Below are 16,720 nucleotides of genomic sequence, written 5' to 3'. Positions count from 1 at the left end.
ATGGATATTTTTCTTAAACAAACCAATCATTTAGCTTCAGAAGGACTTTATAACCCCTCAGAGCCGTGTAAAGTACTTTTATAATTGAGGGATGCACTTTTTCAGGCTTCAAATTTTGGGCTGCTATTATAATGCTTGGAAAAGCCAGGACATTTTTTAATATAACGCATATTGTATCCGTCTTGGTAAGAAGAATGCCATATACATAGGTTGACTTGAGGGTGAGTAAGTCATGGGCTAAATTAAATTTTTGGGTGAACTATCCCTTTAAGCAGAGCTCTTTCAACATTGATGATAATAGTAATAAAAAGAATAAGATAGCAGCAAATCAGCATATAAAAGTGATATCTGAAGGATCATGTGACAGTGAAGACTGGAGTATTAATGCTGAAAATTCAGTTTTGCATCACAGGAATAAATAGTATTTCAAAATATAGTAAAATAGATTTTGTTTTCTATTTTTTTCTTTTTAATTGTAATAATATTTATCGTTATTGCTTTTTACTGTGTGAGCATAAGTGACTTATTTTAAAGCTACACTGTGTGATATTTTCCCCCATCTAGCGGTGTAAAGTGACAATCCAGTGAATACTAGTTTCTGTTCCTCTCAATTGCGATTTCGTTTTAACTCCTACGGTGGCCGATTTAGTCCAAGATTAACATGGCTTCCAGTTCGGCCTCGTTCATGACTGCCATCGAGTGTTAAAACGCGAAAAGCGAAGCTTGAATTTACGGGTATGTCCCTCTTTGGCTAATGTACTTTCAAGATGGAGGGGCAACATGGCGACCGGCATTCGAACCCCTCACCCGTATGTATTTTCAATGGCATATTATAAACTTACGAGAATACTTTATAACTTGAAAGAAGTAAATATACATTAATGAGCACATATATTTTTGAAAGAACTAAGTGTTTTAAGCTAAGAATAAACTAAAACAGTTACACAGTGTAGCTTTAAGAGAAAGTAAATCAGTTGAATGCAGTTCTAGAGTCTACGGAATACAAATGCTCTCTGATGTACATAATCTATTATCTGACACAGCTGCTGTTAGGATTAGAGCCCTACATGTGGTGTGTGATTCCTCCTGGGACCTGAAGGATGAATTGTGGTCCTCAGTAAAACAGACACTCCTCTTCTCTTCTGAAGACCCTGTGCACATTCAGTGCGCCATCCTGCACTCTTTCCTACTGCAGAGACAAACGTTCAAACACCTGGGGCAAGGACAGCTTTATCTTTGGTGAGGCTTTGAACACACATCACTTTACCATACGTTATAAAGCATACTAACTCAATCTTTCTTCCATTCATAGGACTCAGGAAGATCTACTTGCTCTGATTGATGCACATCACCGCATAACCAAACACTGTTGTGACCCCACTAAAGCTTTAGAGTACATAGCAGGTACTGCTGGGACATGAAATGCTTTAAAATAATTGTCTTGTTTCAATAAAAATTCTGTGTTGGTTGATCTGTTCTCTCAACAGGTCACCTGGTTTATGGGAGCCACGTGCCAGACCATGCTGATTTAGCAGCTGTGCAGAGTGTGGTAACGGCGTGTCTAAGTCAGCCGTCGACATCATGCGCGGGGTGTGGCCAACACATTCTTTCAGATATCATTAACTTTACAGCAAGATCGGGTATGCAAACACACACTATCACTTTAATTTCCATAAACTATATAGCAGTGGTTCTCAGCAGGGGGCCTGGGACTAGTCTCATGTAGCCAGACCTTCAAACAGACGCCAGAAGACTCTATCGCAGCTTTCATTGGTCATGGACTGCCAAAGAGGTTTCACTGACATGTAAAAGGGATAGTTCACTCAAAAATGAAAATTTGACATTTATCTGCTTACCCCCATATTCTTTCAGAAGAACACAAATTAAGATTTTTAACTACAACCGCTGATGGGCCAGTCGTATAATGCATGTCAATGGACCGTAATTCAAACATGTATAAATCATTGGTTAAAAAACTGGTTAACATTTATTGGTTAATACTCAGCTTTTAAAATTCTAATTCTGAAATGTAATTATTTTAATTATACTATAAAATTAAACTATTTTATATTATAATTATATTATTTTAATTATACTTATTTTAGTTTCTTATTTTTTATTTACGTAATCATTCTAAGTCTTTGGATATTGTTGTGGACACTTGTGAGGCCTTGGAGTCAAATTTAGTTAAGAACCACTGCAATATGGTATTTTTTAAGCTTTCTATTATAATTCTAAGTCTTAAATGCTTCACTTAATTATCACACCCTCAAAAAGGTTTTTTTTAATTTATTTTATTTTTTTCGCAGAAAGTGGTGGCCTATTGAAAGAGCTGAGACATCAAATTCAGTGTACCACTAGCAGTACAGACCCATTAATTCTGGGCTTTAGTCCAGGTATGGCAGGTGAATTGGTGAAGCTAAAAAGTCATACCCTCAACATTCTACTGCATCAGTCACAGAACATTTATGCTGATGTCAGAGACACCAATCTTTCAATGCAACCTCAAGAACTTCCAGACTATAGAACGGCTTGGGAAAGGTTGCTAACTTTACAAGACAAGCTGAGGAAAATGGGCTTTGGCATCGGAAAGAAATCTGCTTCTCTTGGTCCGTTGCGTTGTTTCTTCCAGGCAGAGTGGGAGCGTCTGGATTCACTGGTGTCTTCCCTCATCTTAAACAATTTTCAGCCAGTTAAATATAACATGACAAGCTCCACTGCTGCATATCTAACATCATCAGCTCTCACATGTCTGGAGACTCGAGCAGACCTGCTCAGGTCATACCTGTGGGAGGAGTCATCCAGTATCGCACCTCATGTTTATCGACTGGCTGCCTTCCTCAGTCCCAGAGGCTTTCTGGCAGCGCTGATCAGAGATGCAGCCCACATCCAAAAGAAGGATATCAGTCTTTACTGTTTGCATTTCAAGGTAAATCTCATCTTTTTAAACACAAGCTGGAAAAATCTGCCAGATAAATTCCACAAATAGGGTGCAAAGTAGGATCTTTAACTCTTTAGAAAGTGTATTTATTTATTTGTAAACAGTAAACAGAGGTGCTTAACCTAGAGTTTAAAAAGTATGTTTTTAAAAAATGTTTATTTATCATTTTCATAAGTTAAGCCATTTTTGCAACCATGTTATTCTGATCTGTGTGATTTTCAAAATGAAATAGCAAAATGTATAAAATTAAAATAATTATAAACAAATGCATGAATGGATCAAATGGTTAAAAAATGCTAACGTATTATGAATGAAATTCACTATTTTGTTTGTATTTATATTTATTTTTACCATGAATTGAACAACAATATTTGTTTTATAATTTTTTCTCACATTATATTTAGTAACAGGGTTTTTACCTAATGACTTTGACGAATGCAGCAATTACATTTGATTAAAAAAAAGATCTAAATATTATGGAAAGTGGCAAAATTCAGACATTGAATTGATTTAAACGAGCAACTTTTAATGCTAGGTATGCAACTTTTAATGCAACTTTTAATGCTAGACTTCATGTAATTTCATTTCATTTGTAATAATAATGACTATGAGTTTAATGTCTCGGGGAATAATTAACTCAAAAGGGATTCAATATTCAATATTCATGAATTTATGAATATAATTTGCTAGTCGTTCATTACGTATTTAAATTCTCCGATAAGGAAAAATGTTTAATTAAATACAAGTAACCCTTTACGGAATTGCTTGAAATTATCTTACTAAGTTTGTCCTGCAAATTAGTTATAGACTTTTCAAATCAATTCTCAATAAGGGATTACTGCTTTACGAGCGCATAAGAAACATTAACTTTACTGATCAGGACAAAATCAATATTTCATATGTTCGTAGAGTTTACGTTACTAGAATAGTTGCATAAGCAGTTTAGGTAACGTTAGGATTGTAAGTTTCATTGACTTTGTGTATGTGGAAGAGTAACAGATTCAATTCAATAATGTCTTTTGGAAGTTTAATAAACACAGACTAAAGATAACACTACAATTCACACAGAAAGTACACACTAAATATGCATAAAGAGAGTACCGTATTTTCCGGACTATAAGTCGCTCCGGAGTATAAGTCGCATCAGTCAAAAAATGCGTCATGACGCGGAAAAAAACATATATAAGTCGCACTGGACTATAAGTCGCATTAGGGCAGAGCTGGAGCCGCGCGCATGCGAGCACGCGAGCACCCGCGCGCGCATGCGAGCACCTGCTCGCGTGCACTCGCTCGTGCCCGCTTCACTGCATAACCCGAGCAGAAGAAAGAAAGTTTGAAGTGAGTGAGAAACTTGTAAGGGACTGGCGAAAAGCAGAGGTTACTTTAATTGTGATGAAGAAGAAAAAGAAATCTACTTGCGGACTGTAAGCAAGATGGCCAGAGCTGAAGGAACGAGTCCACAGAGGCTTGAACTCTCTGCCGGGAGAGGCTCTGCCGCGCGAGACGAACGCTGTGAGAATCGTTCTCCGCTGCATGTTTTACTACATGCTGTTTGTATTTTGCAGAATAAGATTTTCTTTATGGGGGCATTTTGTTTGTGTTCAGTCTTTCTAAGTTGTTGTCTATAAGTAAATATTAGGCTACAGGAGCAGCATAGAGCGCATTCTCGCGGCTATATGTTTATTCTTGTCAGTCAGTATGAATTAAATTTGATATATAAGTCGCACCTGACTATAAGTCGCAGGACCAGCCAAACTATGAAAAAAAGTGCGACTTATAGTCCGGAAAATACGGTAGAAATATAGATAGTAAATGAAAAGAATATGGTACATAAACGAAAAGAATGAATAGACCAAAAATAGAGAGATTTTGGTTTTGGCTTCTCGCGTGTGTGCGTGTATTCTGAGTTCAAATGTCCTGCGTGTCCGGCGGTGCTTTCCGAGGTCGGTGTGGAGCGGAGGGTCTCTTGAAGTGTGCTGAATTCTCCTCTCTGAAGAATGTCCTCGGGGGCTGGAAAGCAGATGGCAGATTGCCCTGCTGCGTTTGATGCGATGTAAAAGCGAAAGGCTGAGGGTCACATTGGCATTTGTAGATCAGGTAGAGCGACGCCCATTTCCTGGATGGTCCAATCGATCAGAGCGTTTTCGGCGCGAAACAAAGTTCTTTGTTCAGCTTAGTCCCTCCTTTTGGTTCTTATCCGGGGAAGATATGCTCATGCATTTTCTTTACAACGCTGGTAATTTTGTAATAATGCATGTTCTGTAAATTCTTTTACAAGATTCGGTACGATCGCATTTTTCTGATTACAAGGATACCATGGATCATAAGTCTGAGATCTGGGAATACACAAATACAGGCTTTCCACTGTCTGTTGGCCTACACAGCTTGAGTTACATTCAATATAATCCCCCTAATTATTTCAGACACATATAAAAACACTTCAAGCAGAAAAGCATACATTTAATACGTTTTTGGGGTGGCTTTTAATCATACATTCCTCCGATACTGGTGGGACTCTATGTGGGTGTGTGTGTCTAGATGTTTGTGAGGTGTCAGATATCCTGCAGGGCCATTTGGGGGCAATAAAAGTCACTACGGAGCCTGCTTGTTGTCTCCCATGGGAGATCAAAGAGTGGTCTTCAGACATCGTGGTGCCATTTTTCGGCCATCAATCGTATTCACATGATCTGATAAGCACCTCACGAGCGGCAAGAGCCATCTGGCCGTTTGCCAGATGAACAGCATTGTCATTGTGGCTACACATTCATAACATACTTTACACGCACCAGCCATTTTGCTAATACACATTGCTAGTACCATGCTGGACCCCCTTTTTCCTCAAGGACTGACTTCATTGCATAACTTCAACAAAATGCTAGAAACATTCCTCAGAGATTTTGGTCCATTTTGTCATGATGGCATCACGCAGTCACTGCCAGCTCTATATCCGTGATGTGAATCTCCCGTTCCATCACATCTCCAAGCTGCTCTATTGGACTGAGATCTGGTGACTGTGAAGGCCATTTGAATATAGTGAACTTGCATGTCCAAGAAATCAGTTTGGGATGATTAAAGCTTTTTGATGGTGCATTATCCTGTTGGAAGTAGCCATCAGAAGGTGGGCACACTGTGGTCATAAAGGGCTGGACATGTTCATTTGGCATCGGATATGCTGTGGTGTTTAAACCATAGACTGTAAAAAAATATGGTCGTAGTGTCTGTGATGTCACCCATAGAATCCTGAAGAGCAGTTTTGAAGCGTAAAGTTGTGACATTTACTACAAAGGAAAACTAGTGCGAGGACTCAAGTGCAAAAGGAGTGTATTTATTACAACAAAAGAAACATAAACACAACACAAAACCCACGATGGGGCAAAACCAAATAAATATAACTCAAAACATACCAAGAAGAATCACAGGGAACTGGGAGACGTGGACATGACAAAACAACGTTCCGACAAAGACTGACAAACACAGGGAATGAGAGAACACAGGTGGGGCAAATGAAAGCAATAATGAGATAACAAGGGGGAGGGATCAAGACATTTACAGAAGCACATTGGCTGCGTCCAAAAACTTAGACAGCTGACTCGTTGTCTTGCTGCTTTATCAGGCAATGACTTATAAGGTAGCGTTTTGTGCATGAAGGCCCCTCACGAAACTGATTTCGGACAGACTTCTAAGGCAGTGTAACAGTTTAATGATCTACAGCGAAAGAGAGAGAGCTTTGATGAGAACTAAACACATATTTAATTACTACATTAGTAATTTCTCGCTAGAAATGACATCAGAAGTGGAAAATATTGGTTAAAAACATTTCCACACAAACTGAGAAGCAAATGCAACTTTCGGACGCCATCTTATTTTCCAAGCTCGACTGTCACTGAATGGAAAGCACAGGATTCTGGGATATCAAAGGCAACGAAGGCTACATCTATGCTGTCTTCAAAAATCAATCAAATGACTCGGTATCTCAGGAGACAGGAAGTGAAACAAACATTAGATTCAGACATTGCTTGATGCCTTCCTGACTAGAAATGTGTCCTCCGAAAGCAGCATTTTCCAGATTTCGGACGCAGCCATAGACACTATAAAAAACCCACATGTGCATACGAGACAGGCATGTGAAAAAAGTAGAGACGAGCTGGACGTTGCCATCTTGGCAGCCAGTCATCCCACGTCAAGCCTGGATAACAGATAATAGGCAAAAAGGTGGTATGTGAGCGGGGCTGAGGTGATGGGATGACGTGATGCCTAGCCCTAGTAGCCAGTCAAGGAATTGCAGTATAAGTTACTTCCGTATTGGCTTCAACAGAAACTGGGGGAGGATTGGACTTGTTTTGGTCTAATGTTTAATTACCACAGTAGTAATTTCTCGCTAATCAATCAGATTAATGTCTCTCAGGAGCTAACACTTGATTTCGGACATGTCTTGATGCCTTCCTACCTTGGAATGCATCCTCCGAAGGCAGCATTTTTAAGTGTTCGGATGCAGCTCATGTCTACCAGTGATGTGTGGGTTGATCCTAAATAAGCGGGTGCCTACGGTTATGAGTCAGCCAAAAATATTTTTAATGATAATGGGGTCACGGTCGGTCGGGTCGTTTGAAATAAAGATGACGCGGGACAAAATGCCCAATTTCCCAACACGTTGAACTGAGCAATTGTATGCATATGCTACGCAGCTTTTTCACGTGCATATACACACTTTATGGCGTGTATGACACGCTCCTGGGTAGGATCATGGGGGTGGTGGGGTAGGTGGTTTGTGCATATTATATGCCATATAGTGCATATATGCATGTGAAAAACCGCGTGCATAAAACATTCCAGGGCAGAATTTTTGTTGGGAAAGTCGGGGGAGAGACACGCTTCGATTAGACTGGATAAAAACATACAGCATATTAATTGTTAAGAAAACAAAACAAAATAAATGAATAAATCAAGCCTTTATTACACAACACTAGGCTATATCATAAAGCATTCAGAAAAAGACCATTTGCGACTTTGTGCTCCTAAAGGGCTTTCACACTTTTCCAAAAGTGGGCTCTCTCTCAGTTGACCTGCTGATGAATTTTCCAAGCAGGGTCGAAACATAAACATCGCGTTCATCAATAATATGCATCTAGAGCTGAAATGAAAAATGATAGGCCGCCTTAAGAACTGCCTGCTCTCGCCACCGCACGTCAGGGCCTGAAACATTTCTCCTCCACAGGCTGGATTAATGGATATTACGCCAGGGAGCATTTACTACTTTTAAAAAATGCGGGTCAGGAAGTGGGTCGGTAACGTTACAATATTTTCTTTTTTGCGGTCCGAGTTGCGGGCAGGTTAGCTGAAAACGTTGGTCGGGTGCGGGTTTTTATACATTGACCACTGATGTCTATACATGTCTAAATGCATTGGGTTTCTGACATATGATTGGCTGATTAATTAGATTAGACCTAATTAAGTGGCTGGCGAGTGTAGTTCTTTCACAAAAAAAGGATATTTGCCTCCTAATCCTTAAAAATAAAGGGAGACCAAAGTAAACTTTATTAAAGGAAAGTGCCTAATTATTTACCTAGCGTTTTTTTTTTTTTTTTACACAGGTACATGATTCGATATCACCATCCTCTCCACCCCCAAGTGCTATATGTCTGTCTGGACTGGAGCTGCAGGGGGCGCTGTGGAATCCAAGTTCTGGAGTTCTTAAAGACACTCAGTCCCCCGAACCTTCACCTTTCCCATCCGTCTGGGTCTGTGTTGTAGAGAGCAGCAAAGGTGACGGGATCTGTTCCTCTAAAAGCTCACACTGTAATTCCTCGTCCCTGTACTACTGCCCCCTGTATGTAGACAGACAAACTGCAGATGAAGTTCAGGGTCTCTCTGATGACAATATTATCACACATGTTCCTCTTGCAACAAAGTTAGATCCAATGCTCTGCACAATGAGACGCGTTAGGTTAACCAGTAGGCTACTGTCTTACAATAAACCATGAGGAATGTCTTATATAAAAAAGCCAAATTACATATTATAATGTTAGAGCAAAGTATTTATCTTGCGGATGTAGAAATTTAATAATCATTTAGAGAGAAGGTAAAAATGTCTAGTTGTTGTTGTGGTATTTACTTTTTCTGTATTTATGTGTGTTTGTGGACAATTAACAACAAAATAAAGCAAGAAATGAACAATAGAGTTGGCTTAAACTAAGGTTCCTCGCGTTTCGACATGTGCGTAGAACTTAGTTCAACTCATGAAATTCAAGAATCTGACACTTGTGTTCAAGACTGCCTCCTACCTCAACACCTTACAGATCTGCGTGGGTGAAGCTCTCAAAGCCTGTCAAGAAAATGTCCATGATTCCCCCCAAACGTAATAAGAGTCGGTGATGTTGTACGTCTCCTGTCTCTCTCAAATCTCATTTATGCTTGTACACATTTAAACCTGTTCGAAATCTTATCATTATCGATATTGTGTCCAGTTGGGATATGTAAATGTTATTCAGATGACCATATCGGCCAGTGCTATATAAATAGCCCTATTACTGAGTTCACCTTTAAAGCTTTACACTGACATGCCATAATAGTGAGTCTCACTTACTATAAACAAGTAAGAAAAGGTTTATTATAGCTAGACTTGCAAGGTTAAAAACTGCATTAAACTGCCGATATGTGTATGTACAGCTGGCTAATCGTGGTCTGCAATCTGGGTCTATATAAGAGGAGTTTATTGTGTTTGAACTGGTTTTAAGGAGATATTTTGTTATTAACCATTAAAGGTGCACTATGTAGGATTTTTGCAGTAAAATATCCAAAAACCACTAGGCCAGTGTTATATATTTTGTTCAGTTGAGTTCTTACAATATCCCAAATGTTTCCAACCATTTGTAAATTGTGAGAAAATTGCTATTTTAACCAAGGAGCTGGGACGTCTAAGGCAGTCGCCTGTCAATTGCGTCATATCTGCGTTACCCTCGGTTTCTGGTTTTATTTGGCAGAAGCGCTTTACTCTTAGCAGTGTGAACAAGTGTCACAGCAGCTGCTGCGTTACACAGAGTAACGTCATAACATAATTTTAAACACACTTAAATGTATCTAAAATTATCACAGAGCTGCATTACCTTATACTTATGACAGGTAAAGCAGAAATGGTGCCGGCGACTCTGTCCCGTCATAATAAAAGTCCCGCTGCTTGCGAGCTGTGTGTTGCGCAACAATCACTCCAGTGGCCTTGCTCAGCTCCCTCAACACTCGGTCCTGCTCTGCTTCATTCTACAGTAACGTTAATAATCACATCGATGAACATAATATTTGCCTGGTCCTATCCCGATTCTTTTCCACCGGCTGTGAGGTGAAAACCACGTCCCAAGATTCTGCGCTTAAACTTGGTGTCATCAAACTATGCCTTTGTTTTGAATAGCCGCCCTCTAGCGGACAGAAAAGTTACATAGTGCAGCTTTAACCATAACAATTAAGTTATGAAAACATTATTTCTGAATGTTCTCTGAACATTATATACGGCCATTTTTTTTAAATATTTAAAAAAAAAACATTAAGGGAACATTCCAATTTATAATTTTGCAAACATTATGATAACGTTACTTTTGAATGTTCACTGAAGCCCGTTTTTGAGCCCAATTTGCACCTCAAACGATCTGGGGTTTGTGGCCTGATTAATGCTTGTCGCAAATTACTTTTTGTCCAAAAATCCTTTTGAATTTTCAATTGTGTGGTGTCCTTACAATTATTTTACTGCTCCTAAGCGCGTCTGAGCTCCCACAATCCCAAAATCGCTTCACCAGCCATGCCTTTATGGATGAAACTTGGCAGCCACAAACATGAAAAAAGTGTCAGAGTATTGAGAAAGATCACCCATATGGTGAGAAAGATCGAGAAAGATCACCGCTGTTTGAGCATAAATATCACCGATCACTGTTAGAGCATAAATAATACCTGTAAAATTATAAAGCTCAAAGTTCAATGCCAAGCGAGATATTTTATTTAACAGAAGTTCCCTTTCAAAGGCTACAGCGAACGGCCAGTTTGGACTACAGCAGGAAGTGCAGGGATGTAATGACGTCACTAGAACCGTTTGTTGACTAACCCTTCGCCCACAAGAACACGCAAAATAGGGGGCGTGGTCTTGTTGCTCTCCCACGTGGAGAAGAGCGCGCATTCAGTGCTTGCATCTCCCTGTTATGGTAAGAGGCGGGACCTTTCCGGGCAAAGTGCGCTAAGCTGCTGTCCAATCACAACACGGGAAGCGCTGGCCCAATCAGAACTCGTTACGTTTTCTGAAGGAGGGACTTCATAGAACAAGGAAATTATCAGGCTGTTTTTAAATCCTCTAGTGTGTTTCAGTCCTTAGCCAGGAAATTAGGAATGGTTTTGCGGAAAGCTCTTTTATGGAGATAGTTTGGGCAGGTTTTATGCAAAATATGTATTGCTCATACTCCAAATTCATTATCATTAGAATGAGGTTAAGAACAATTTAATGTGTGTTATGAATTAGTGTGCTTAAATGTGCCAAAGAATAATCCGTGCAATTATTGGTGTGAGATTATTAGAACGAGACCCAGCGACTTGAATTTGGTGATAAAGCTCAAGCAGCCTTTTCCTACTCATTAAACTCATCCTTTACTTACTCGGACTCCTACCGGAGCGGAACAACACCAGACGCTCCCTGAACATGTGCCTCATCCAGGTCGCTCAGGTGGAGAGTCCTGATGCTCATCAAGTCCCTGAGCAGATGGAACGGAAGGTAAACTCTTATCTCCTTCATTACACCTCTCCTTTCCCCCCTCTCCTTCTCTCTCTTTATCACTCTTATTATTTCTTCCAATTCCTCTTCAGTCTGCTGTTCCTTTTCACACTATAGAATGAGTTGTTCTCACTCTTTTTTTCTCCTTTGGGATTCTGCTGTGTTTGCAGGCTGAAGGATCAGGAGCAGAAGACGACTGAATTCGAAATGATCACGTCTCGCTTTTGAATGGGAGGAAATAATGAACCACTGTCCTCTTTTTTCACACTGACCTAGTACATTGTCCTTCTGCAGACACCACAGTCTCACGGGCTCTCTCTTTTTTGCATGCTGAAAAATTATTATCACACTACCTCTATTTGTATTATCAAAGCATTTCAGTAAGAACTGGCTTCTAGAATAAAAAATATTTGGCCGTTATGTTATTTAGTTATGTTATGTTGTTTTCTACACTTTTCAATCTCTCTGTACTATATCACAAACTTAAAGAAAACAGCTGAGGATATGTCTAAAATATTTTAATATTTAAAGCAGCACTAGGCAACTTTTCAACCTTCGTAATATATTTTCAAGACTCTTGTGATGATAAATCGACTTACAATAGGTTGAATGACACGTCTGCCATAGCTTGACGGGGTCTGTATCGTTTTTAATCGTACTTTTAAACTTCGGGTTTCAGGTAGTAACCCGAGAACAAAAAGAACTGCAAAATTCGACTGCTTTACGGCTTATACACTTCCACTTCCACCAACACACACACTTCCCTACATTCGGACGTGCGAGCCCAATTTTGTTCGTCGGATAATATAGTCATGTCCGAAGCAGCACAGACACATAAGAAAGAAAAGGTTTTGTTGGAGGAAAGCAATAAGAGGAAACGGAAAAGTGATGGGATTAAAGGCAGGACGAGGATCAACATTGGACCAGCGTTTGCTCGTCGGCGTGAGCTGAAGGAGGCGTGCCCGACCGATACTGTCCTGCTTGTTATGCTGTTTACCTACCACTCAAACATTGAATTGAAGTATCATATAGATTCTGTAAAACGGTAACCAATAGACTACTATAATGACACTGGCTTGTAAACGTGAGCATCGTGATTATTTGGCGTTTAAAAAAATAAAAATAAAACCCATGAAATTATATTCATATGACATGCTGAAACCTATGCCACTGACTGTACCTGGGATGAAGACATTTCACACGCGACGCCAGAAGAACATCTGCATGTGAACTCCTCCTGCAGTGTTCAGGGTAACTGTTAGTGCTGCACCGACTCGCGGGACGCTTTTATGAACTTATTTGGCCCGCCCCGCACCACTGTATATATTTTTACAATCCGCCGCGCACCCGCGATCATTAAATAGACATATGGGGTCTGCGGGTTATGAGACGACCCACGCATCACTAGTTCAGGGCTATCAGGGTTGTCATGTCAACAAATGCACGCGCGATGGCACCCCCTGTTGTAGGATGACAGAGTTTTCGACAGTAGTTGAGGACATTATTTTTTCCCAATTTTAAGGGGTCCCCGAGAGCAAAAGTTGCCAAGCGCTGCTTTAAAGTCACCATGATATGATAAATTATTTATTCATTCAAATATATAAACTTTATTGATAAAGGTTTTGGGACATCCTTCCAAATCATTGAATTCAGGTGTTTAAATCGCTTCCATGGCCACATGTGCAGACTGCTTCTACAAACATTTGTGAAAGAATGGGTCGCTCTTAGGGGCTCAGTGAATTCAAGTGTGGTATTGTGATAGGCTGCCACCTATGTAATAAGTCCATTTGTAAAATGTCCTCACTAAATATTCCACAGTCAACTATTAGGGCTATTATATAAAAGTGTAAGCAGTTAAAAACAAAAGCAGCTCAGCCATGAAATGGTAGGCCTCGTAAAATCACAGAGTGGGGTCAGCACATGCTGAGGCGCAAAGTGCGGAGAAATCACCAACTTTCTGCAATCAATAGCTACAGACCTCCAAACTTTGTGTGGCCTTCAGATTAGCTCAAGAACCGTGTGTAGAGAGCTTCATGGAATGGGTTTGCATGGCTGAGCACACATTACATCACCTTCCAAGCCTGTGCAGTGGTGTAAAGCAATGGACTCAAGAGCAGTGGAGACGTTCTCTGGAGTGGCAAATCACACTTCTCTGTCTGGCAATCCGATGGACGAGTCTGGGTTTGGCGGTTGCCAGGAAAACGGCACGTGCCAGGTGTGAAGTTTGGTGAAGGAGGATTATTGTGTGGGGTTGTTTTTCAAGGGTTGGGCTCAGCCTCTTTGTGGGAACAGTTTGTGGATGGCCCCTTCCTGTTCCAACATGACTGGCCACCAGGGCACAAAGCAAGGTCCCTAAAGACATAAATGAGCGAGTTTGGTGTGGAGGAACTTGACTGGCCTGCACAGAGTCCTGACCTCAACCTGATAGAACACCTTTGGGATGAATTAGAGCGGAGTCCAACATCAGTGCCTGACCTCCCAAGTGAGCTTCTAGAAGGATGGTTTACCATAAAAAAAAAATTTGAATTAAATAAAAATTCCCATATATACTCTCTTAAACCTTGTGGAAAACCTCAGAAAGAAGAAGCTGTTTCACTCAGATGTAAATCCCAATCGGGAGAGAAGAATATTGCTGCAGCTACCCGTCCTAAATAGTATTCAAAATTTGAATTTGTGTGTCCCTAATAATAAAATGTTAAAATAAGTGTTCCGAGGATACCCGGTCTACTTTTTCTGGTTAAAATATGAAGTGCAGATCTGTGCATACCAATATTGCCCACAATCCATTGCACGATTCACATTATTTCATGTGCAACAGCATTGTGAACTTTTGTAATGACAATTTTGGGCATTAACTTTAAAATGCATCACTATGCAAACAGGAGGAGAGCTATCCACATGAAAGATTCTGTTGTTAAATCCTGTTTCTACCATTAACGACGCCTTGCAAAAGTGAAATCGTTTCTCTCTGTCAACATTTTTGAAATAGTGATTCATGCATTCATCACATTACGCCTCGATTATTGTTACTCACTGTATTATGGAGTTAACCATTTTTCCTTTGAGCGACTTCAAATGGTTCAGAATGCTGCGGCCAGGCTTTTGACAGGTAGTCGAAAATTTGATCATATTACTCCTATTCTTTCTTCCTTGCATTGGCTACCAGTTAATTCGAGAATACATTTTAATATTTTAATTCTTGTTTTTAAATCTTTAAACAGCCTAGCACCTGGTTATCTTTCTGAAATGCTAAATATGCATATTCCATCAAGGTCACTTAGTCCGGGGATCTTGGACTTCTCACAGTTTGCAGGTCTTAACTGAAACAGAGGGGACAGAGCATTTGGAATAACAGGCCCAAAACTTTGAAATAGCCTACTGATTTCGATCAGAACGGTGACATCTCTCTCTAATTTTAAATCAGTACTTAAAGAACACTTATTTACTATAGCCTTTAACACTTGAGTTTTTTTGTATTATATATTTTCTTTCTTTCTTTATTTGTAATATTTCTCTTGTTTTTGTGTATTGCCTTGTACAGCACTTTGGTCAGCCTTGGTTGTTTTAAATGTGCTTTAAATTAATAATAAAAAAGACTAACGACTGGCAGATCAACATAAAGCTACATTTCTCCCCGAAACAGTAGGAAATTTAAAGGTGTCATAAACTGGCTTTTTTTCTTTTTTTATACTGTTGTCTGAGGTCATCTAATGATGTTGATGTGGTTTTTACATTCAAAAATATCATAACTAATAATAAGTAATAGGCTATTTTCTTCATGAGGCTGTTTTCTTTGAGGCTGTCTTCTGAACGCTGGGTTCTGATGGGCGTGACACACTGGAGACTTGGAATTAAACGCCCATGGCTAGGATTGGATAAGATTTGCATATTTAATAAGCTTCAGCTCCGCTGTCATATCTAGCCCCTGTCAGTTCAGTTCACATGAGTGAGAGGTTGTTTTTAAAGTGGCAACACTGCAACTTGTCTTTGTTAAACAAACACAATGATTTATTTCTCATCCACCTGTGATTGTATTACACTGCCCGCACATGCACGATCAGTCAGTATAAGCGCGAACTGTGCGCTCACACACACACACGTGTGCGCACAGATCAAGAAAGAATTTCTACCGACGGATGTACGTTTTGGTCTGGTACAGCCCCAGGACTACTTGGATATAAAAAAGATGTTTACTCACATATGTTTGTTGCACCATTCCTGTCGGATCCAAAATAGAAGGCATAACATTGTGCCTGCAAATCCAGCACTTGAGATTTGTTTACAAAAGATTCCACAGTTAAATGAAGCGAGCACACAAACGTTCTTCACCACGTGAGCTGGAACTTCATTAAAAATAAATGAAGTATCACACATTCCTAATATTATTATCCGAAGGAAGCTTATGCAGCGACTGTGTTCTTCCACAACATCTTCTTCCATTTTATTGCTGCTGGCTAATGATCCGAACAGCTCCATGAGTCGGTGGGCGGGGCTACTGAATTAGACGTTCTGTAGGCGTGTTTCGTAGCGATATGACGTAAGAATAAAGTACACCATTGTTTTCTGGGCCTGGTGTCTATAAAAGCTTTTCTTTGACTAACAAGGACGTTTTTAGCTCTGAAACTTACAGGATACTCTTATCATGACCTTTTATATATCAAAAAGTTCAAGGGCAAGTTGATTTCTCAATTCATCACCCCTTTAATGCAATCGAATGTGGAGGATTTTAACTGTGACAAGATTGATAGGGCAGTTTAAATGGTGACAGTTACAGAGCTGTCCACTAAAGATGCAACTATGACAGAGTAGTAAGACACAAAGCTTGTCTACTCTTCTGCTACACACTCAAATGTGTCATGCATCATGGCTTTGTTAGAGATGCATTGTCTGATTTCAATATTAGCTTCACCTCGTCTCTGGAGTTACTTCGTCCAATCAGTTTTTGAAGGCTGCTAAGATGTACGTCCCTTAGCACGTCCCCCCACAGATGTACTGTGTGTTCCATTCTGTGCAGTTACCTACAGAGACTAGTGAAA

At 39.9% G+C, this 16,720-nt stretch overlaps 1 protein-coding gene across 1 annotated transcript in view; it reads left to right on the top strand.

Annotated features, from left to right (window-relative positions):
- LOC137058269 (dynein heavy chain domain-containing protein 1) overlaps window positions 1-9,077 on the top strand; it is a 41,150-nt gene extending 32,073 nt beyond the window's left edge. Inside the window, exons 38-42 of the mRNA XM_067431508.1 lie at window positions 1,044-1,239; window positions 1,313-1,404; window positions 1,488-1,640; window positions 2,310-2,929; window positions 8,533-9,077. Coding sequence (XP_067287609.1) covers window positions 1,044-1,239; window positions 1,313-1,404; window positions 1,488-1,640; window positions 2,310-2,929; window positions 8,533-8,922 — 1,451 coding nt within the window. The 3' untranslated portion in view covers window positions 8,923-9,077. The remainder of the gene's footprint in view (window positions 1-1,043; window positions 1,240-1,312; window positions 1,405-1,487; window positions 1,641-2,309; window positions 2,930-8,532) is intronic.
- The last annotated feature ends 7,643 nt before the right edge of the window (window positions 9,078-16,720 follow it).

The sequence above is a fragment of the Pseudorasbora parva genome, chromosome 22, assembly GCF_024679245.1.
Source record: "Pseudorasbora parva isolate DD20220531a chromosome 22, ASM2467924v1, whole genome shotgun sequence".
In the NCBI taxonomy this organism is placed as follows: Eukaryota; Metazoa; Chordata; class Actinopteri; order Cypriniformes; family Gobionidae; genus Pseudorasbora; species Pseudorasbora parva.
Note: the sequence above shows the minus strand (reverse complement) of the source record. Positions and strands in the feature narration are given on the sequence as shown.